Source organism: Mauremys mutica, chromosome 2 (assembly GCF_020497125.1).
Source record: "Mauremys mutica isolate MM-2020 ecotype Southern chromosome 2, ASM2049712v1, whole genome shotgun sequence".
NCBI classification, from domain to species: Eukaryota; Metazoa; Chordata; order Testudines; family Geoemydidae; genus Mauremys; species Mauremys mutica.
Genome location: NC_059073.1, coordinates 71,188,415 through 71,205,310, shown reverse-complemented (window position 1 = coordinate 71,205,310; position 16,896 = coordinate 71,188,415). Strand labels below are relative to the sequence as shown.

The window sequence follows — 16,896 nt, the reverse complement described above, 5'->3', positions numbered from 1 at the left end:
TACAACAGCAGCTGATGTGAGACTTGTAGCTTAATTTTTCATCTTGGGGCACTGTTCCTTGTGCTCACAGTTAGGAATGAAGTTTCCAGAAGGAAACACCATCTACTTATCTTTCATAGTAAGCAACTTTAGTGGAAGCTACTTGGGCTGAAACTTTCCTGCCTTTCAAATGTTGGTGGGACTACAAGGAACAATTTATTAATAACTTTGGACCAGATCCTCAGCTGGTGTAAATCAGGTTAGCTCCAGTGCTTTTGATGAAGCAATGGCAATTTACATCAGTTGAGGATTTGGCTCAGGGATTATTAATTTTCCAGGATTTTTTATCCCTGACTGGAAGCACTAAGAGAAGTGCCATTGTGATTATTATTTTTTGAGCTATGGTTTGATTCTGGCATGTAGGAACACTACCAACATGCAAGATGCCCCCATGTATGAGATAATTACCTTGAATTTAGTTGATCTAGTTAGAACAATAGTTTAAACAGGCATACAGTGCATGCAGCCTTGCTTCATTGAATGAATATACTTAATTTTTTAACTACTAAACAGCAGGTTGCAACAGCTCTATTTTATTATGAATGGAATAAAATTAGTGAATAGATAAAATCTCTGGGCCAGATGCTGCCATTCTTACTAGTACCTTGCACTGCAAGTGGGCCCGTCAGAGTGACAGAAAAGGCCTATGGGAGAGAAATAGCTCACAGTGTTATTACACTGGGGATGAGTTTGACTCACTGTATTTATTGCTATCAGTGGGAGCTACAGGCATTTAGGGAAAGTACAATGTTATTTATGTATATATTTATAATGTGGTAGTGCCTGGAGGCCCCAGTTAGGGATCAAGGCTCCATTATGGAAAGCACTGAACACTGTACTCTAAGAAGCACAGCCCAGAACTCTCAGCCCAGGAAGGAGGGGATAAGGTCACCCTAGCACCCTCCTGATCCAGGGCTGCTCCAGGGACTGGAGAGGCCCCAGGAATAACATGGCCCTAGAGCCTGTCTGAGTTTTGGCAGCCTCTCTGGGGTGCCCTATGAGCCACAGTGATGCCTAGAATCTCTGTACTGCTGTGTGCTGTCCCCTGCCCCAAACCCGCACCTCTTGCCCCCAGGCCCAGTCTGGCACGTCTCTATGATGGGAATTGTCTTCCATATTGCCTGTGCTGGGGGAATCCTCCCCTTACATATACGGGGCTATGCTACTCCAGCCCTTTTAGCAGGTGCACAGGTGAGAATCTCTCCCTAAGTATATGATGAGAGACAACAGGGGGCTCCCTTGTGTTCCCCTGTTGGCAAGGCTATTATTATAATAAACAAACAACTGTCACTGCTAATGCAGTAAGCACTTCACAGCTTCATCATTGTCAAGGGTTTTGGAGACATCATGGAAGAGGTAAATCTTAAGAATATGGAAATTCAGAGCCATGCTGCAAAATTTGTTTTTACAAATAATAAATAGAATTCTCCTGAAAGAAATAGATTTTTATCTCCCTATCTATCTTAGGATATTATACTGCTGCCCTTCACTGTGGTATCAGCGGTATGTCTTCCACATAAAATCAATTAGCCATAGTGAGGCCTCTAGTACACTTCATGGAGTCCCTGGCTCCCTTTTGGGGGTATTGGGATGGGGTATTATTTTGTTTTGATATTTTACAAACAATAAATCTACTCTTACCAAGAGATTTTTGCTCTTCGCTGATAGCTCTCAGGCAGTGACTTTATGAGCTTCCCCAAATGAACTGGGAGGTGATCTGTTGATCAGAGTCCAAATTTTCCAGTTCTAATTACTAATTTTTTTAATTCAGGCTCTTCCCTGACAGATGTCTTTGCAAAATCATGTGTCACTTGTTGGTATTATATGTAAAAATGAGTTTGAATACATCTATGGCTTTACCTTTTTTCTCCCCCAAACTCTTTAGGTCTTTTTGATGTGACTGTCAAAAGAAATGCACATGTGTTTAAGAGTCATCAGATGCCACATATTGCCCTTGCTCTTGACAATGGCTATGTCACTGGAATGGTATGAAATTGCCTTATTGCTTTTCATTGTTTCATGGTTATTATTATTATTATTTATTAATTTATTAAATAAAATGCAAGCTTTGTTCTCTTTTCTAATAAGTAGCAGTTACTTCCAATCAGAGATGAGGCCAAGTTGCAAAACCAAAATCTGAAGTTTGAACTTGCCAAAGATCAGGAAAGTTTGGATTCTGCTTTGGTGCCCATCTATTTTTATTTTTACTCTTTCCTCCTGTATCTCACTTAGTATTTTTAATGGCTTATTGCGAAGGATTTGATTTATACAACCTGGAACCTGTGTTTCATTGTTTATACCAGCTAGTCAAATGTTGACAACATATCTGGCATGCCCTGGCATCTCCTCTCCTTGGATAATTATCAGTGCCAAGTGCTAATTGTAAATATCCATTTATTTCCCTATCACTTTTTGTAACTAACCTGCCTTTCAAGGCTTGTTGCAAGTTAATGTTCCAAGCCTAGCTTGATCCCCTGCTCTCTCATCCTCTCCTCAAAGGTAGATTTTTGTCAACAGCAACAGATTAGTACTGGTTGTACTTGCATTTTCGTGACCGCAAGCTTCTTGGAAAGTCAAGCACACGAAACCTTATAAGTCCTTATAGGTGGGAACCAAAGAAGCTGGATCCCATTTAGTCAACTTATGGGGCAGGTTCTTCCACAGCCCTGGCCAAATCAACCGGCAGATCAAGGGCCAGAAGATACAGCCTAGGCAACATCAGTTTGGAGGTGGGAAAGGGTGAGACCTTGCTCCATTCCCTCGTCAATCTGCAAAGCTCTTGAGCTCTAGGAAGAGAGATTTTTAAGGAATAGGCTCCTTCCTATCCTCCTCTTTGGCTCCCTCCTTTATCTAACTTCTTCACCAGTGGACTTTCTGCACTGGACAAGAGAAGGCCTCTGTCCCTTTTCTCTCTTTTTCTCCTCTCCCACCTCCTGTAGAGATACTGAACTCAACAGGAAAGAGTCTTCCTCCTGGAAGTCAAGCCCAGCATCGCTCTGTCACAGCACTCTCAACATGTGATTAGGCAAGTGGAGTTGTGGAAGGTGGTTCCTTTAGATAGAACTGTGTTTTACTGAGGATGGAACCAACTGTGTTTTTCTTTCCCTTATTTGAGGAGCGAGTAATCTAGTGGTCAAAGCAGGCCACAAGCCTCCTTTATAAATATGCATTGGCTTTAGTGGGAGACGAGTTTACTCAGCATCTTGCAGAATTGGGCACCTATTTGGGAATGGCTTCAAGCCACAGAACAAATGGTGCAAACTCTTCTTGTCCCTGTTCCACACAGCATGAACAGCTCTCTCTTGTTCTCAACATCATTACAACTAGGGGACTGGGTGAAAGGATTCCTTCCTTCTATTTCCACCTCTATCACTGCCTTTTTTTTTTTTAAATTTTGGGCAAGCCACTTAAAGTCTCTGCCTAAGTTTACCCATTCTAAATTGCATATAGTAATAAAACATCTCTTCATAAGGAAGTTGTGAGGATTAATTAATGATTAAAGCACTTTGTGATCCTTGGAAGAAAGGTGCTGTGTAACTGTAAAACAGTACTGTAATACAGTAAACATTTGTATAGGTTTCAGATTTAATCAAAGGTCCCACTGCTCTCTTGTTTCACAGTCTCATCTAAAGTCCACCTGATGATTTCTTTTATTCTCAAAAGCTTCAGTTAGAGCAGGTTGAAATGTTTTGAATGAAAAGGATTTTTTTTTCATGCAAAAATGGCCTTTCTTGGAAACAAAAAGTTTCACAAACCATTTACTCTTTAAAATGTTATTACCTTTTTATCTAATTTGTTATTTTAAGAATTATCAAAGCTGTTATTAAAATGGCTATTGACATTTTTCATTTTCTTAAACCTGAGTTTTCAGTAAATGAGAGATAACTTAATGTGTTAGATCAGGGGTTGGCAACCTTTCAGAAGTGGTGTGCTGAATCTTCATTTATTCACTCAGATTTAAGATTTCACGTGCCAGTAATACATTTTAATGTTTTTAGAAGGTCTCTTTCTATAAGTCTATAATATATAACTAAACTATTGTTGTATATAAAATAAATAAGGTTTTTAAAATGTTTAAGAAGCTTTATTTAAAATTAAATTAAATGCAGAGCCCTCCGGACCGGTGGCCAGGACCTCGGCAGTGTGAGTGCCACTGAAAATCAGCTCATGGGCTGTGTTCAACATGTGTGCCATAGGTTGCCTACCCGTGTTAGATTAAAAAACTTAATGAATTTTTTGAAAAAGCAACAGTCCACTTTGAACCATGTGAAATGAAAACAGCTTTGAAATCTTGCAACTTTCCATTTTTGCCCAGCTCTTTTATAAATCCAATACAATGTGTATTTTTGTGTATAGTGTCTTTCATGCAAAAGCACCAGGAAAGAATCCACAGCCCTTTACACTCTGACCAGACAAATACAAATAATGAGCCTGATTCAGCCATCTGGTTGGATCCCTGTGGGTTGCTGCCTTCCCTAGATATTTATCCAGGGAGAGCAATATAAACCCTGATGTGGGGGGCCACAGTGCTGCTGCTGGTGAAAGGTACCTGAGAGAGTACATTTCCTGAGAGCCCTGACCTTGCACCCTCTCTTCTGACTCAGTCCAGTTTGTGGGCTGTGCCAGGTGACCCCAGACCCCTGCAGTAAGGAGTCCGGGTATGTTAGTTGTTATACCTGCACTCAATGCAGAAGTTCTGCCTTTGGCGGTTCCTAGCTTGACTTTCTCTAGCAGAACCCAGGAAACAAATTGTACCCAATGAATATAATTATGAATAGATAACAGGCTTGTCTTATTTCAAGATTCTGTGCCCAGTTTCAGGCCTCTTAATTTTAGAATTTCAAGCTCAAAAACAAATTTGAGAATTTCCGTATTAGGTTGATCTTCATGGCTAATAGCAATATGTTTCTGGCACCATGAGGAATTAATAGAGGTGCAGAAATAGAGACCCCATGGCGTGACTTCGCTTTCATATTACTTATATCTAGTCGTTCATATAATTGATTATTCCTGCTTTTCTTGTGTTAGGACAATGAAGATACTCTCTGTGAGCTACAAGTTCATGTTCAGCCAAATCGCTGTGCAATTCTGGAATCAGCCCGAAGTCCAGGGCACATGATTACATTCAGTCTTCAAGGCAAAGTAGCTGATGATACAGTAGGCTACGCAGGACTCTCAAAAGAATTTGTTGTGCATGTGAAGGTAAGGTTGCGGGAGAGAGATGAAGGAAACTAAACTGCAAATAGTTTATTCTTGTAAAGCCCACTGTACCCAAACACATCCCGGTAAACTGAAAGTTGAAAGAGTGATCTCCTCCCACTAGGTGGAGCTAAAGACTGCGACTACAGCTTAACAGGGCAACATCATGATGTAAACCCTGGGGAAGTCACAGATAGTCAAAAAACCTTCCAAAACCAGGGTTGTACACACAACAGAGCTGGATGGGAAACTGTTTGCATAGAAGGAGAGAACAGTTTGCTAGTCGAAGGAACGCTTATGTGACTGTGACAAAAATGTACTTGAGTCACTTACCACCTTATACATAGAAATGCGCCTGTAGTGGTTTAAAAAACACAGTTCACATCTTCTGCTTAATTGCTAGTGTAAAGGTACAGCTACTGCTAGATGATGGAGTGTATCAAGGTGAAAAATCAAAGGGGGTGAGGGAAGCCATGTCATTTACAAATGGATATTTTTATCTATCGATTTGTAGGGTGTGTTCCACAATGGTGCCATAATTCTGCTCACTACAAGTCTCTACCAGGCTCTCTGCCTCAGGCCTGATGGGAGCTGCAGTGGAGCAGGAAAGCAGTCTGAAGAATCCTATTGGAAAGTGCATAAAATCAGCTCTGGAGTTTGCATGATTGAGAGTCTGAAACACCAGAGAATGTATCTGTGGATCAAGGATGGCGAGTGTAATGGAAAAGTTAGCAGTTCTTGTTCATATTTGCCTTTTAAAATGTTTAAGTAACTTGCCAATGCCAGAGGGAAGGAATAAAATCTTGTCTAAAATAGAGACTTTTTATATTTCCCATCAGCCATAAAACTTGCAGAACTGGGAAACTCTGATTTGAAGACAGTTTAGCCTTTGCCTAAACCTTTACATGAATCAGAACTCTCTGTCTTATGCATGATATTTCCCTTATTCGGATCGTTATATCTCTATTTCTGATCACAAAGGAATAAATAGGTCCAAACATAAGGCTGTCTTTATAGGATGGAACAGTTAGACAACTTAGCAATATGCTAAAAACTTAAAAACAAAATGAATTGACACAAATATTCAAGTTTTTATTTTAAAGTTCTCCAACTGCATATCACATTCAATCGTTGAACTCATATTTCTATATTTCATCTTTTTTAGGGGACGGGTGATGTATACTGTCACTTTAAAATTGAGAAGAACTTAGACAGTGGATCTGTGAGTCTAGAATCTGTGCAAAACAGAGGGATGTATGTTGGTCTCCAACCAGATGGCCAGACCAAGCCAGTTGTTCACACTGGAGAGAGAAACATTTTGTTCTACCCACGAGTCATCAAATGTATGCAACTTTGAATACTAAACAAGCCACTGAGTATTTCACATATTTATAGTTATACATGTAAATATTCATGACCACAAAGTTTAAGGTAAAAATATAGAGACCAGACTTGAAAATTTTCTCTTGAATGTTTTAGGACTTTAAATGAGAAACATATCTGTAACGGGGTGCGTCCGGGGCTCAACCCTCTGAGGGGAGGAGGGGAGCCACACCGGCCCGCTGGTCTCACGTAGGCTCTGCCCTGTCCCTTTAAGGCTAGACAACAGGGTTAGAGTCTACTGGGGCTCCGGCCTTTGGCTGCAAGGCGAAGCAGGAAACAGTACAGGGGAGCTCAGGCCTCTTGCAGCAGGGCTGAGCAGTAAGGTGAGGGGGATAACTGCCACCCGTAAGTGGGGTGGCAGGGGGGACACAGGCCCACCCGCTCCACTGTGTCCCAGCCCGGGGCCCTAGGCAGCGGTCGTTACCGCTGACGGTCAGTGGGGATCCTGACCGCAACACACTGACATGGGTATTGTCTGGTCAGCACCCTGACTGAGGTCGGCTGCCCCCGGGCCACTTCCAATATCCCCCTCGGGGCCTACCTGTTCCACGGCGTCCGGTCCCGGGAAGTCCCACTGCATGGGTTCCTCACAGCCTGGGCTGGGGGGTAGGTCCGGTAGTTCCTTGGGGAAGTCCGGCCAATTCTGCTTTGGAGGTTCCTTGGGGTAACAGCAAGGAAGGGGAGAAGTTCCTGGTGGCTCCTCTTCGTATGTGGCGCGGGGAAGCTCCGGCAGGTCTTCCTAGTAGCGAGCGAGGGGTATCTCCGGCCAGTCCGGGCAACTGCCCTGGACTCCAACGGATCCCCTGTCAGGAGCTCCCTCAGGCAGGTCTGCTCCCCGCGGTGGCTGGGCGCCGACTGAGCTGGAAGGGCCGGCTTTTATACTTCCGGGTCGTCACCTGACCCTCTGAGGGGCGGGCTCACCGCTCTGTAGCCCCGCCCCTTCCGGTGTCCGGGGCTCAACCCTCCCCGGGGATGCGGGGAGCCACACCGGCCTGCTACAATATCCTACTTGCAACTAATTCCTCCCATATACATTGGTAATTTTCATACCTCATTTTACCAACTCAGGAGTTAAAAGGAAAAATCTTGTTTTTTTGCTGAATAAATGAAACTTTGAGTATGTGGATAAAAACAATGGTCATAATATCTGGTTATTACAGCTCCCTGATTCTCTGCCCAACTCTAGTCACTGGTTAGAGCAGCCTGGGGGCAGCTCTACCATGTGTCAGCTGGCACCAGTTCCCAAGAAACTACTCTCTAGCTGAATATAACTTGAGTGTGCTCCGGCCATACCCCCTCTCTAACTTCAATATACCCCTCACTGCTGGAGACTGCAAGAAATATGGCATAGGAGCCAGGTAGGCTGGTTGTATACCTGGAGTGGACTCTCTCACTCTGGAAACCCCCAAAGTGTGAGTGGAGTGGAATGGAGAATCTGCTCCACTGTCAGTGGTTGCTAACTATGCAAACCTGAGAGCTTTGTTTTTATACATTTCTATGTTGCTTTAACCATGGCATCAAAGCACCTCCATAAAGACTAATGAATTAAGTATCACAAAATCCTTGTGAGGTAGGGGAAATATTCTTATCCCTGTTTCTACAGAAGGGGAACTTCCACACAGAAAGTCTGTCAGGAGTTAGAACCCAGATCTCTGAGTACTCTGCCCTAACCACAAAGATGTACTTCCTCACAAATATCTGCCCCCTTCATTGAACTGTAGCTTTAACACACACCATAGTTGTCTGCAGGCCAGTTCAAAAGAAAATAAGCACTTCTGCTCAACAGTCAAAGTGTGAACAGTACAAAGCACGTCTCATCATGAGTAAACTATGGAATAGATTTGAAGACGTACATCTCTGAGTTTCAGTTGGAATGTCTCCTGGTAGTGGCGGTCTTGCTAAACATTGATAACATTTCTGTGAGGCTGACAATCTGGAGTAAATGACCACAAATAGTTGATAAGTTTAAATCTTTTTTTCACTTAACTAATGTTCTCTTTTTTATGAGGCAAAGAGGGAGAAGTTTAAAATAGATACGCTTTTTACGTGGACATTAGGATAAATGGGAACATGAAACCAGTCTTCAGGAACTAAAAGACATTAATGTGGGATTACCTTTTAAAATTAATATACAACTGCTGTACCTTATGGGCTGCATTAGGCACAGACACACTGAGGGTGATGGGGGAGGGTGCTGGACTGTCTAAGTGGCAGTGCTTGAAGTCATGCTTGTCTAGGTCCCAGTGCCACCAGAGTCATTGTTATTATTATGAGGGAAGAGTGTTATGGGTAAGAGAGAGTCCTTCCTATCTCTTTAAGACTGGTATAAAAAGAGCTAGGCTGTACTCCCCCAGAGCAGCCTACCTAGTCAGGGCCACCCAGAGGGGGGGACAAGTAAGGCAATTTGCCCCAGGCTCCGCAGGGGCCCCCACGCACGGCTGCCCAGAGGATTCAGGGGGCCTGGGGCAAAGCAATTTCGGGGGCCCCTTCCATAAAAAAATTGCAATACGATAGAAAACTATATTCTCGTGGGGGCCCCTGCGGGGCCCGGCGCAAATTGCCCCACTTGCTCCGCATCCACGGGCGGCCCTGGGAAAAATAAACCTTCTGCATCTCGGCACAAACCCAGTTTTGAGAAAACTTCTTTACAAGGTATCACTGGTTCTCAGCATCAGCTAGTGCTAAAAGGCACTAAAGCTCATTAAAGGGTTTGACAAATATTTTCGATCAAAACTTTTTCTGGATCGAAAACTAGGGGTTTTAAAAAAGCAGAAAAAAATCACGGACAATGTCTGCTTTCCTTCAAAATTTGTTGTGGTTTTTTTAATTGAAAAGCTGAAATTAGTCTGCCAAAACCTGAATATGGTTTGGGGTTTCAGAAGTGTGTGGCCAAATATTTGCTGCTTGCTGTGTTTGATTGTTTAAAGAAACAATAAAAAAATTCTGCTTAAAAAAAATCCAAAACTTTTGAACCACCTCAGCTTGTGACCCAACGCCTGAGCCCATCCAGGCAGAGATTTTTCCAGGTTTCTGATACTCTGCTGGCTTCCTTGACTCATATCTGTCTCCATAACTTTGGGTTCATTTAGGTTAGAACATAAGAATGGCCATACTGGGTCAAACCAAAGGTCCATCCAACCCAGTATCCTGTCTACCGACAATGGCCAATGCCAAGTGCCCCAGAGGGAGTGAACCTAACAGATAATGATCAAATGATCTCCCTCCTGCCATCCATCTCCACCCTCTGACAAACAGAGGCTAGGGACACCATTCCTTACCCATCCTGGCTAATAGCCATTAATGGACTTAACCTCCATGCATGTATCTGTTTCCTAGAGACTGGCTCCATGGGGTCCCTCACAAACTGGAGACGGTTACTGTGGGTTTGTCTTTAGTATAGCTTATGTACATACTCCACGAACTGAGCATTTGAGATTGTTCCAGAATCTGGGATGAGCCTATGTTGTGAAAACTGAAATGCTCAAAATAGCACATGCATGTGAATGGACACAGGGTGCTAAAATTAAATTAACCAGGGGTTCTCAAACTGGGGGTCAGGACCCCTCAGGGGGTCATGAGGTTATTACTGGGGGTCGCGAGCTGTCAGCCTCCACCTCAAACCCCTCTTTGCCTCCAGCATTTATAATGGTGTTAAATATATAAAAAAGTGTTTTTAATTTATAAGGGGGGGGGGCTCACACTCAGAGGTTTGCTATGTGAAAGGGGTCACCAGTATAAAAGTTTGAGAACCACTGAATTAGCCCCTTAGAAGCCTCAGGGAATGCAGGGGAGGGGGGGTCTTCCTTGGTAGGGTTGGGGGTGGGGTCTCTGGGGGACGGTGAGGGGACAAGGAGCAGGATGGGTCGAGGATTCTGAGGGGGGCAGTCGGGGCAGGAAGTGAGTGGGGGTCGGATAGGGGGCAGGGCCAGGCTGTTTGGGGAGGCACAGTCTTCCCTACCCTAAAGCTCATTCAGCAGTTTGAGGCTTGCAGAAGAGCCAGGCTGTTAGCTTTTCCATTAGGGCTACCATCCCTTTCACATCTCAAATGCCAAATTATAGTCTATATTTAATTTCAGTGCCATAGGGAGATTCATGTCAGGGGAGGGTAGCTTCATTTAAAATTAGCCACTGGGGGAGGGATCACATGAGAAGAGCAATATCCTTCCCAACCCTACCAAGGGAGAGCCCCCCCCCCATAGGCTTATCCCAGATTCTGGAACAATCTCAAATGCTCAGTTCGTGGAGTATGTACATAAGCTATACTAAAGACAAACCCACAGTAACCGTCTCCAGTTTGTGAGGGACCCCATGGAGCCAGTCTCTAGGAAACAGATACATGCATGGAGGTTAAGTCCATTAATGGCTATTAGCCAGGATGGGTAAGGAATGGTGTCCCTAGCCTCTGTTTGTCAGAGGGTGGAGATGGATGGCAGGAGGGAGATCATTTGATCATTATCTGTTAGGTTCACTCCCTCTGGGGCACTTGGCATTGGCCATTGTCGGTAGACAGGATACTGGGCTGGATGGACCTTTGGTTTGACCCAGTATGGCCATTCTTATGTTCTAACCTAAATGAACCCAAAGTTATGGAGACAGATATGAGTCAAGGAAGCCAGCAGAGTATCAGAAACCTGGAAAAATCTCTGCCTGGATGGGCTCAGGCGTTGGGTCACAAGCTGAGGTGGTTCAAAAGTTTTGGATTTTTTTTAAGCAGAATTTTTTTATTGTTTCTTTAAACAATCAAACACAGCAAGCAGCAAATATTTGGCCACACACTTCTGAAACCCCAAACCATATTCAGGTTTTGGCAGACTAATTTCAGCTTTTCAATTAAAAAAACCACAACAAATTTTGAAGGAAAGCAGACATTGTCCGTGATTTTTTTCTGCTTTTTTAAAACCCCTAGTTTTCGATCCAGAAAAAGTTTTGACCGAAAATATTTGTCAAACCCTTTAATGAGCTTTAGTGCCTTTTAGCACTAGCTGATGCTGAGAACCAGTGATACCTTGTAAAGAAGTTTTCTCAAAACTGGGTTTGTGCCGAGATGCAGAAGGTTTATTTTTCCCAGGGCCGCCCGTGGGTGCGGAGCAAGTGGGGCAATTTGCGCCAGGCCCCGCAGGGGCCCCCATGAGAATATAGTATTGCAATTTTTTTATGGACAGGGCCCCCAAAATTGCTTTGCCCCAGGCCCCCTGAATCCTCTGGGCAGCCCTGTACCTATTACTGTCCCATGGCCAGATGATAAAGCCACACCCATCTAAACATTCCCTCACTGGGCCAATCTGTTCTAACCACCTTGGCAGCAGAGAGCCATAAATTAGCTTTCTGAAGTCTCCTGAGCAGGTGTACTAGAGCAGCCGTCCCCAACCTTTTTGGCACCAGGGACCGGTTTCGTAGAAAAAAAATTTCCGCGGACCTGTGGGATGGTTTTGGGACGATTCAAGCGCATTACATTTATTTTTGTACTTTTATTTCTATTATTATTGTAATATATAATGCAATAATTATACAACTGACCATAATGCAGAATTAGTGGGAGCCCTGCCCCCTATCTGACCCCCACCCACTTCCTGCCCCCCCGACTGCCCGCCCCCCTCAGAATCCCCTCACCATCCTGCTCCTTGTCCCCTCACCATCCCCCAGAGACCCCCACCACCCTGGGACCCCACCCCTACTCCCTGTCCCCTGACTGCCCCAACCCCTATCACCCCCTCGCTGAGTCCTGACAGACCCCCCAGAACACCCACAATCCAACCCCCCCATTCCCTGTCCCCTGACCGCCCCCCCAACCTCCGCCCCCTCTCTGTGCCCTGACTGTCCCCAGGACTCCCTGCCCCTTAGCCAACCCTGCTGGCCCCAGCCTCTTACCCCCAGCTCCCTCCTCACCCGGAGCCTCAGCACCTCGCCCGACAGCTGCAGCGTGTCCCCGGCGGGGCCTGAGCTCCGCCCTGCTCAGAGCCGCGTGGTGAGGGGGCGGGGCTGGGAGCTCCACGCCGAGCGGAGGCAGCTGAGCTCAGCCCGGAGCTCGCAGCCCTGCCCCCTCACCACGCGGCTCTGAGGGGGCGGGGCTCAGGGGCCCCGCCGGAGAGACGGCGCTTGATGTGCTAGGGGTTGGTTCGCGGTCCGGTTCCTAACAGGCCGCGGACCAGTACCGGTCCGCGGCCCGGGGGTTGGGGACCCCTGTACTAGAGGGTAAATAGCTCCCTGTAATTTCTCCCCCTCTAGTGCTCCCACACAGGGTCAGACATAATTCAGACTGTGAATTTTTGGAATTTCATCTCCTGATTCTTTTCTGACATTGAATCATAGGGTAGATAACAAGAGCTACTAAATCTTTTTTTTTCCCCACAGAGAAAGCAGTTTAGTAGATTGATTAAAACTTTTCATGGTTCACTCTCACAACCCCATCTCATGCAGAACTCCTGTATCTTTGAAGGCTATGGAGTTTTAATTGCAGGGACAACCTTGTCTTCATATGAACTTTATAATCCCATCTAAAAATGGGAATAGTTTCATATGATTAAAATGGCCTTCTTCTAAATTCACATTTCTTATGCTTTAATGATTATTCCTTTATAATGGGATTTTCAAATGAACTGGGGCCTGGATTCTTAAAGGTATTTAGTCACCTAACTCCCATTGATTTCAATGGAAGTTAGGAGCCTAAATAGCTTTGAGGATCTGGGCCCAAGTGATTTAAGTTCCCAATTCCTATTGAATTAGGCAATTAACTCCCTTAAAGTCCTTTGCAAATCCCAGCCTTCACGTTTCCCTAAAAAGACCAGTTCTTGGTTCTGATGTGGTAGTTTAATGGGGTGATACATTATCCAATTTTCATAACGCTCAGGGCTTGTCTGAGTTTGTGGCTGGCTGGGATGTAAATCTACCTTGCACTAGCCTCCTACTCACTAAGTGTCCATAGGAACCCTACTGTCATGCACTAAAAGTTCCATAGAGTGCTTTGATGTACCCCATAATGAAATATATGAGCCAGCTGATAAAGATATTAGTTCAAAGATATTTCAGATAAAAAATGAAAGACCATGAAAATGATGAATTGACCATCAAGCTTTGACTATAAGTTGGGAACCCCAGTGTAGACGTGCGGACTCACCCCTGAGGTGCCTCCTGCTGGTGACGTCTGGGAATTAGCTCATTACAGCTCCGGAGCACCCTCTACAGGCCGGTAATCCGCCTGTTCTCTGGCCCCTGTGTCCCTCCCTGGACCCCGGTGTCCCTTTTACCTGAGGTGCTGCCCCCTGGCAGTACCCCCACAGTTCTGGGTCTCCCCCTCCTAGGGGAACCCCCAACCCACTATCCCCACCTCAGTATCAGGCTACTGCCAGTCATCATCTAGCCCCCATGCCCTGGGGCAGACTGCAGTATCAGCCCACTCATCACTGGCAAAGAGGGTTTGGGCCTGCTGCCTTTGCCTACCCCTGGGCTGCCCTCTGCAATCCCCATACCTATTAGTCCAATGTTAGGCTGCAGCCTGGGGCTTTCCAGGGAGAAGCTCCCCAGCTCCTCTGCCTTTCCCCAGCCCTGCTCCACTCAGGTACCCTGTCACTAGCTCCCTGCAGCCAGGCCCTTCTTCCTCTACAACCAGAGGGAGACTCTTGAGCACCTGGCTCCCAGCCTCTTTATACAGGCCAGCTGTGGCCTGACTGGGGCGTGGCCCAGCTGCAACCACTTCCCAATCAGCCCAGCTTATAGAGCTGCTTTCTCCAGCCACAGCCCCCGTCCTAGGGCTGTTTTTAACCCCTCAGAACCTGAGCGGGAAGACCACCCTGCTACACCCAGATACAAGCAGTATAAACTTATCAAGAATACCTCAATCAGCAGTCAGAGACTGTATTATAGCACACAGTTTATAGTATTATTTAAACAATTCCAAAGGTACGCAGAAACATTAGAATAAAAGTAATCATAACCATGGCATCACTGAAAGTTCAGTGCATGCACCATGCACATGGTTGGGGGTGAAGGGGGCAGAATAATTGAGTCACTGTATACCATGCAGACGAGAGAGAATAATTTTTCCTCCTAAACCAATGAAGAAAAGGGTTTTCAATGGAAAGCCTTAACTAAAGCAATGCTAACTGGTACTGCTGTAATAAAACTAATTGCTACTCCATTATAGACTCAGGTATGAAAGTTGGTTCCTAAAATACCTTGCTTCTTAATAAAAGAAGATAAAAGGACCTAATGCTTTTTTCAGTGCAGCCAAGATTTGTCTCTTTGCTATTTCATAGTTCAGAAATGGCCACCGGCAGTTTTGTTTGAAAGAGATTTCAACCAATGGCCCCCTTTAAGCAAGAAAACATCAGTGGAGGGACTTAACATCAAGAAAACAGCATTTGAACAAATCATTTGATTCACACATCAATGTTAAATTGTTGTCTAGAATCGCAAAATGGTGACTGGATTTTATTGGCATGCCATCTTTTTTCCTTTTTTCTTTTTTTATACCTGCTGATAGCAATAAAAACCTATTACTTACATCTATGCACAGAGAAAAGATTTTGGTATATCTTGTACGTTTATCTGACAATTGCAAGGTTTATTACTAGTGTTTGCCGTTGAATACATGGGTAGCTTCTAAATAGGAGAAGCAAATGATTTTTTTTGTAGTGTCACACTTTACATGTTGTTATTTTAGTTGGCAGGGAAAAGCCTATGGGAACATCTGCGACACCCAGCCAACCAAAGGTATGGATCAGAGAATCTGAACACCAACCAGCAAAAGCCCAGAAGCCAATGGCTCAGAGCCCATCAGCTTCTCCACCCACAGGTAAGGAATAATTTTCAAAAATCTATATTGTAGTACTGTGATTCTGTCTTTTTGATGGTCTACCCTAGGGACAACACCAAATGGCTTTTCTAGACTGTTGCAATGTACAGTGTGGATATGAACTGCTCTTTAACAGAATTGTTGTTATCTGACAAAGCAGTGAAGTTTACTAGATTGGTTAGCCAATAGTCAGCATATAACTGATTTGACTAATTTCACTATGCTGGTTTTGAATACATTATTGTAATATACCCAGCTCTTTCCCCTACTAATATGAGCCACTCTACATTATATATAACTGTGGTAATACAATGTAGGGCCCAATACAAAAGCCTATTGAGGTCAATGGAAGTCTTTCCATTGACTCTAGTGGGCTTTGGATGAGACACTAACTGCCTTTAAAAATGTTTGGGTATGGCTGCATCATATTGTTGTGTATAATTACTGGCGGAAGGGAGTAAGGATTCTTGACCCAGTACATACTGGCCTCAGTACTCTGATGCACCCAGTATCCCCTGGGTGTGGATGAGGAGGCCCTGTTCCCAGGACTGACTGTGTGAGGAGTTGTTAATGTTGATCTGATCCATGGCTGCTTGTGGCCCTCAAGGAGCCATCAATCAACTGGGCATTGCCGAAGCCTTCACCAGTTCTCTCCCCCCAGTAACCTGCTACTCCGGGAGTGGCATAAAGGGATTAAGATCATATTGTTTGGGGCAGGGTTGTTCTCTAGTGTGTGCTGTGTAATGCCTAGCTGATTATGGACACTACCATAATATAAACAACAACAGCGGTTCACCAGTGATACCATTTACAGTGAGACGTGTTTGAGATGGAAAACTCAGGTATTTTGGAATCTCTCTTTTTATTTTTTTTTAAAGTTTCAGTATTTCACCCCCACCACCCTTCAATTTATCCATTGGTTTTTTAAGGGATTAATAATAAAAACAAAACAAAAAACCACCCTGTATTTCTAACTAAATGGAAATGTCTGCTCTTCAACCACAAAGATTGCAGTTTGATAGTAATTCTTGCCTTGGTTCTAGGATTACTATGGAACGAAATAAAATAAATAAACTTGCAGCAGCCGAGAACTCAGTTTGCAGGAGTTTCATGTTCTCTTCAAAGTCTAAAGATTTCTGATTTAGCAGGACAAGGGCACGCAACCCAAGTGGGAGCCTTCTCTGAAGGGAGAATCTTGTTCTTATCTCGGTGGTGCAAAGTTCCCCTATTCAAGAAAGGGGTCAGGCTGGTGGGGTGGAGTAGGGGATCAGACCTCTGCTTTGTATGGTCCACCTATGTTTCAGATCCGTGGAGGGGTGGGGTAGGTTGGGCCTGGGGGTGGACAGGATGGAGAATCCACAGTTATGCAATTCTTCCATCCTTCCCCTACCTCTGTGGAGGGGACACACTGGGTTGTGGAGCCTCTAGTGCTGTGCACTATTTGTCTGGACAGCTTCTCCCTGCCCCCCCCCCAAATAATAAAT

General features: G+C 44.6%; 1 protein-coding gene across 1 annotated transcript in view; it reads left to right on the top strand.

Moving 5' to 3' along the window:
- Positions 1-16,896, top strand: part of RP1 (RP1 axonemal microtubule associated) — a 200,837-nt gene that overhangs the window by 97,827 nt on the left and 86,114 nt on the right. The window contains exons 14-18 of the mRNA XM_045004065.1: positions 1,925-2,025; positions 5,068-5,241; positions 5,753-5,965; positions 6,404-6,581; positions 15,281-15,412. Of these exons, the coding sequence (XP_044860000.1) occupies positions 1,925-2,025; positions 5,068-5,241; positions 5,753-5,965; positions 6,404-6,581; positions 15,281-15,412 (798 nt within the window). The remainder of the gene's footprint in view (positions 1-1,924; positions 2,026-5,067; positions 5,242-5,752; positions 5,966-6,403; positions 6,582-15,280; positions 15,413-16,896) is intronic.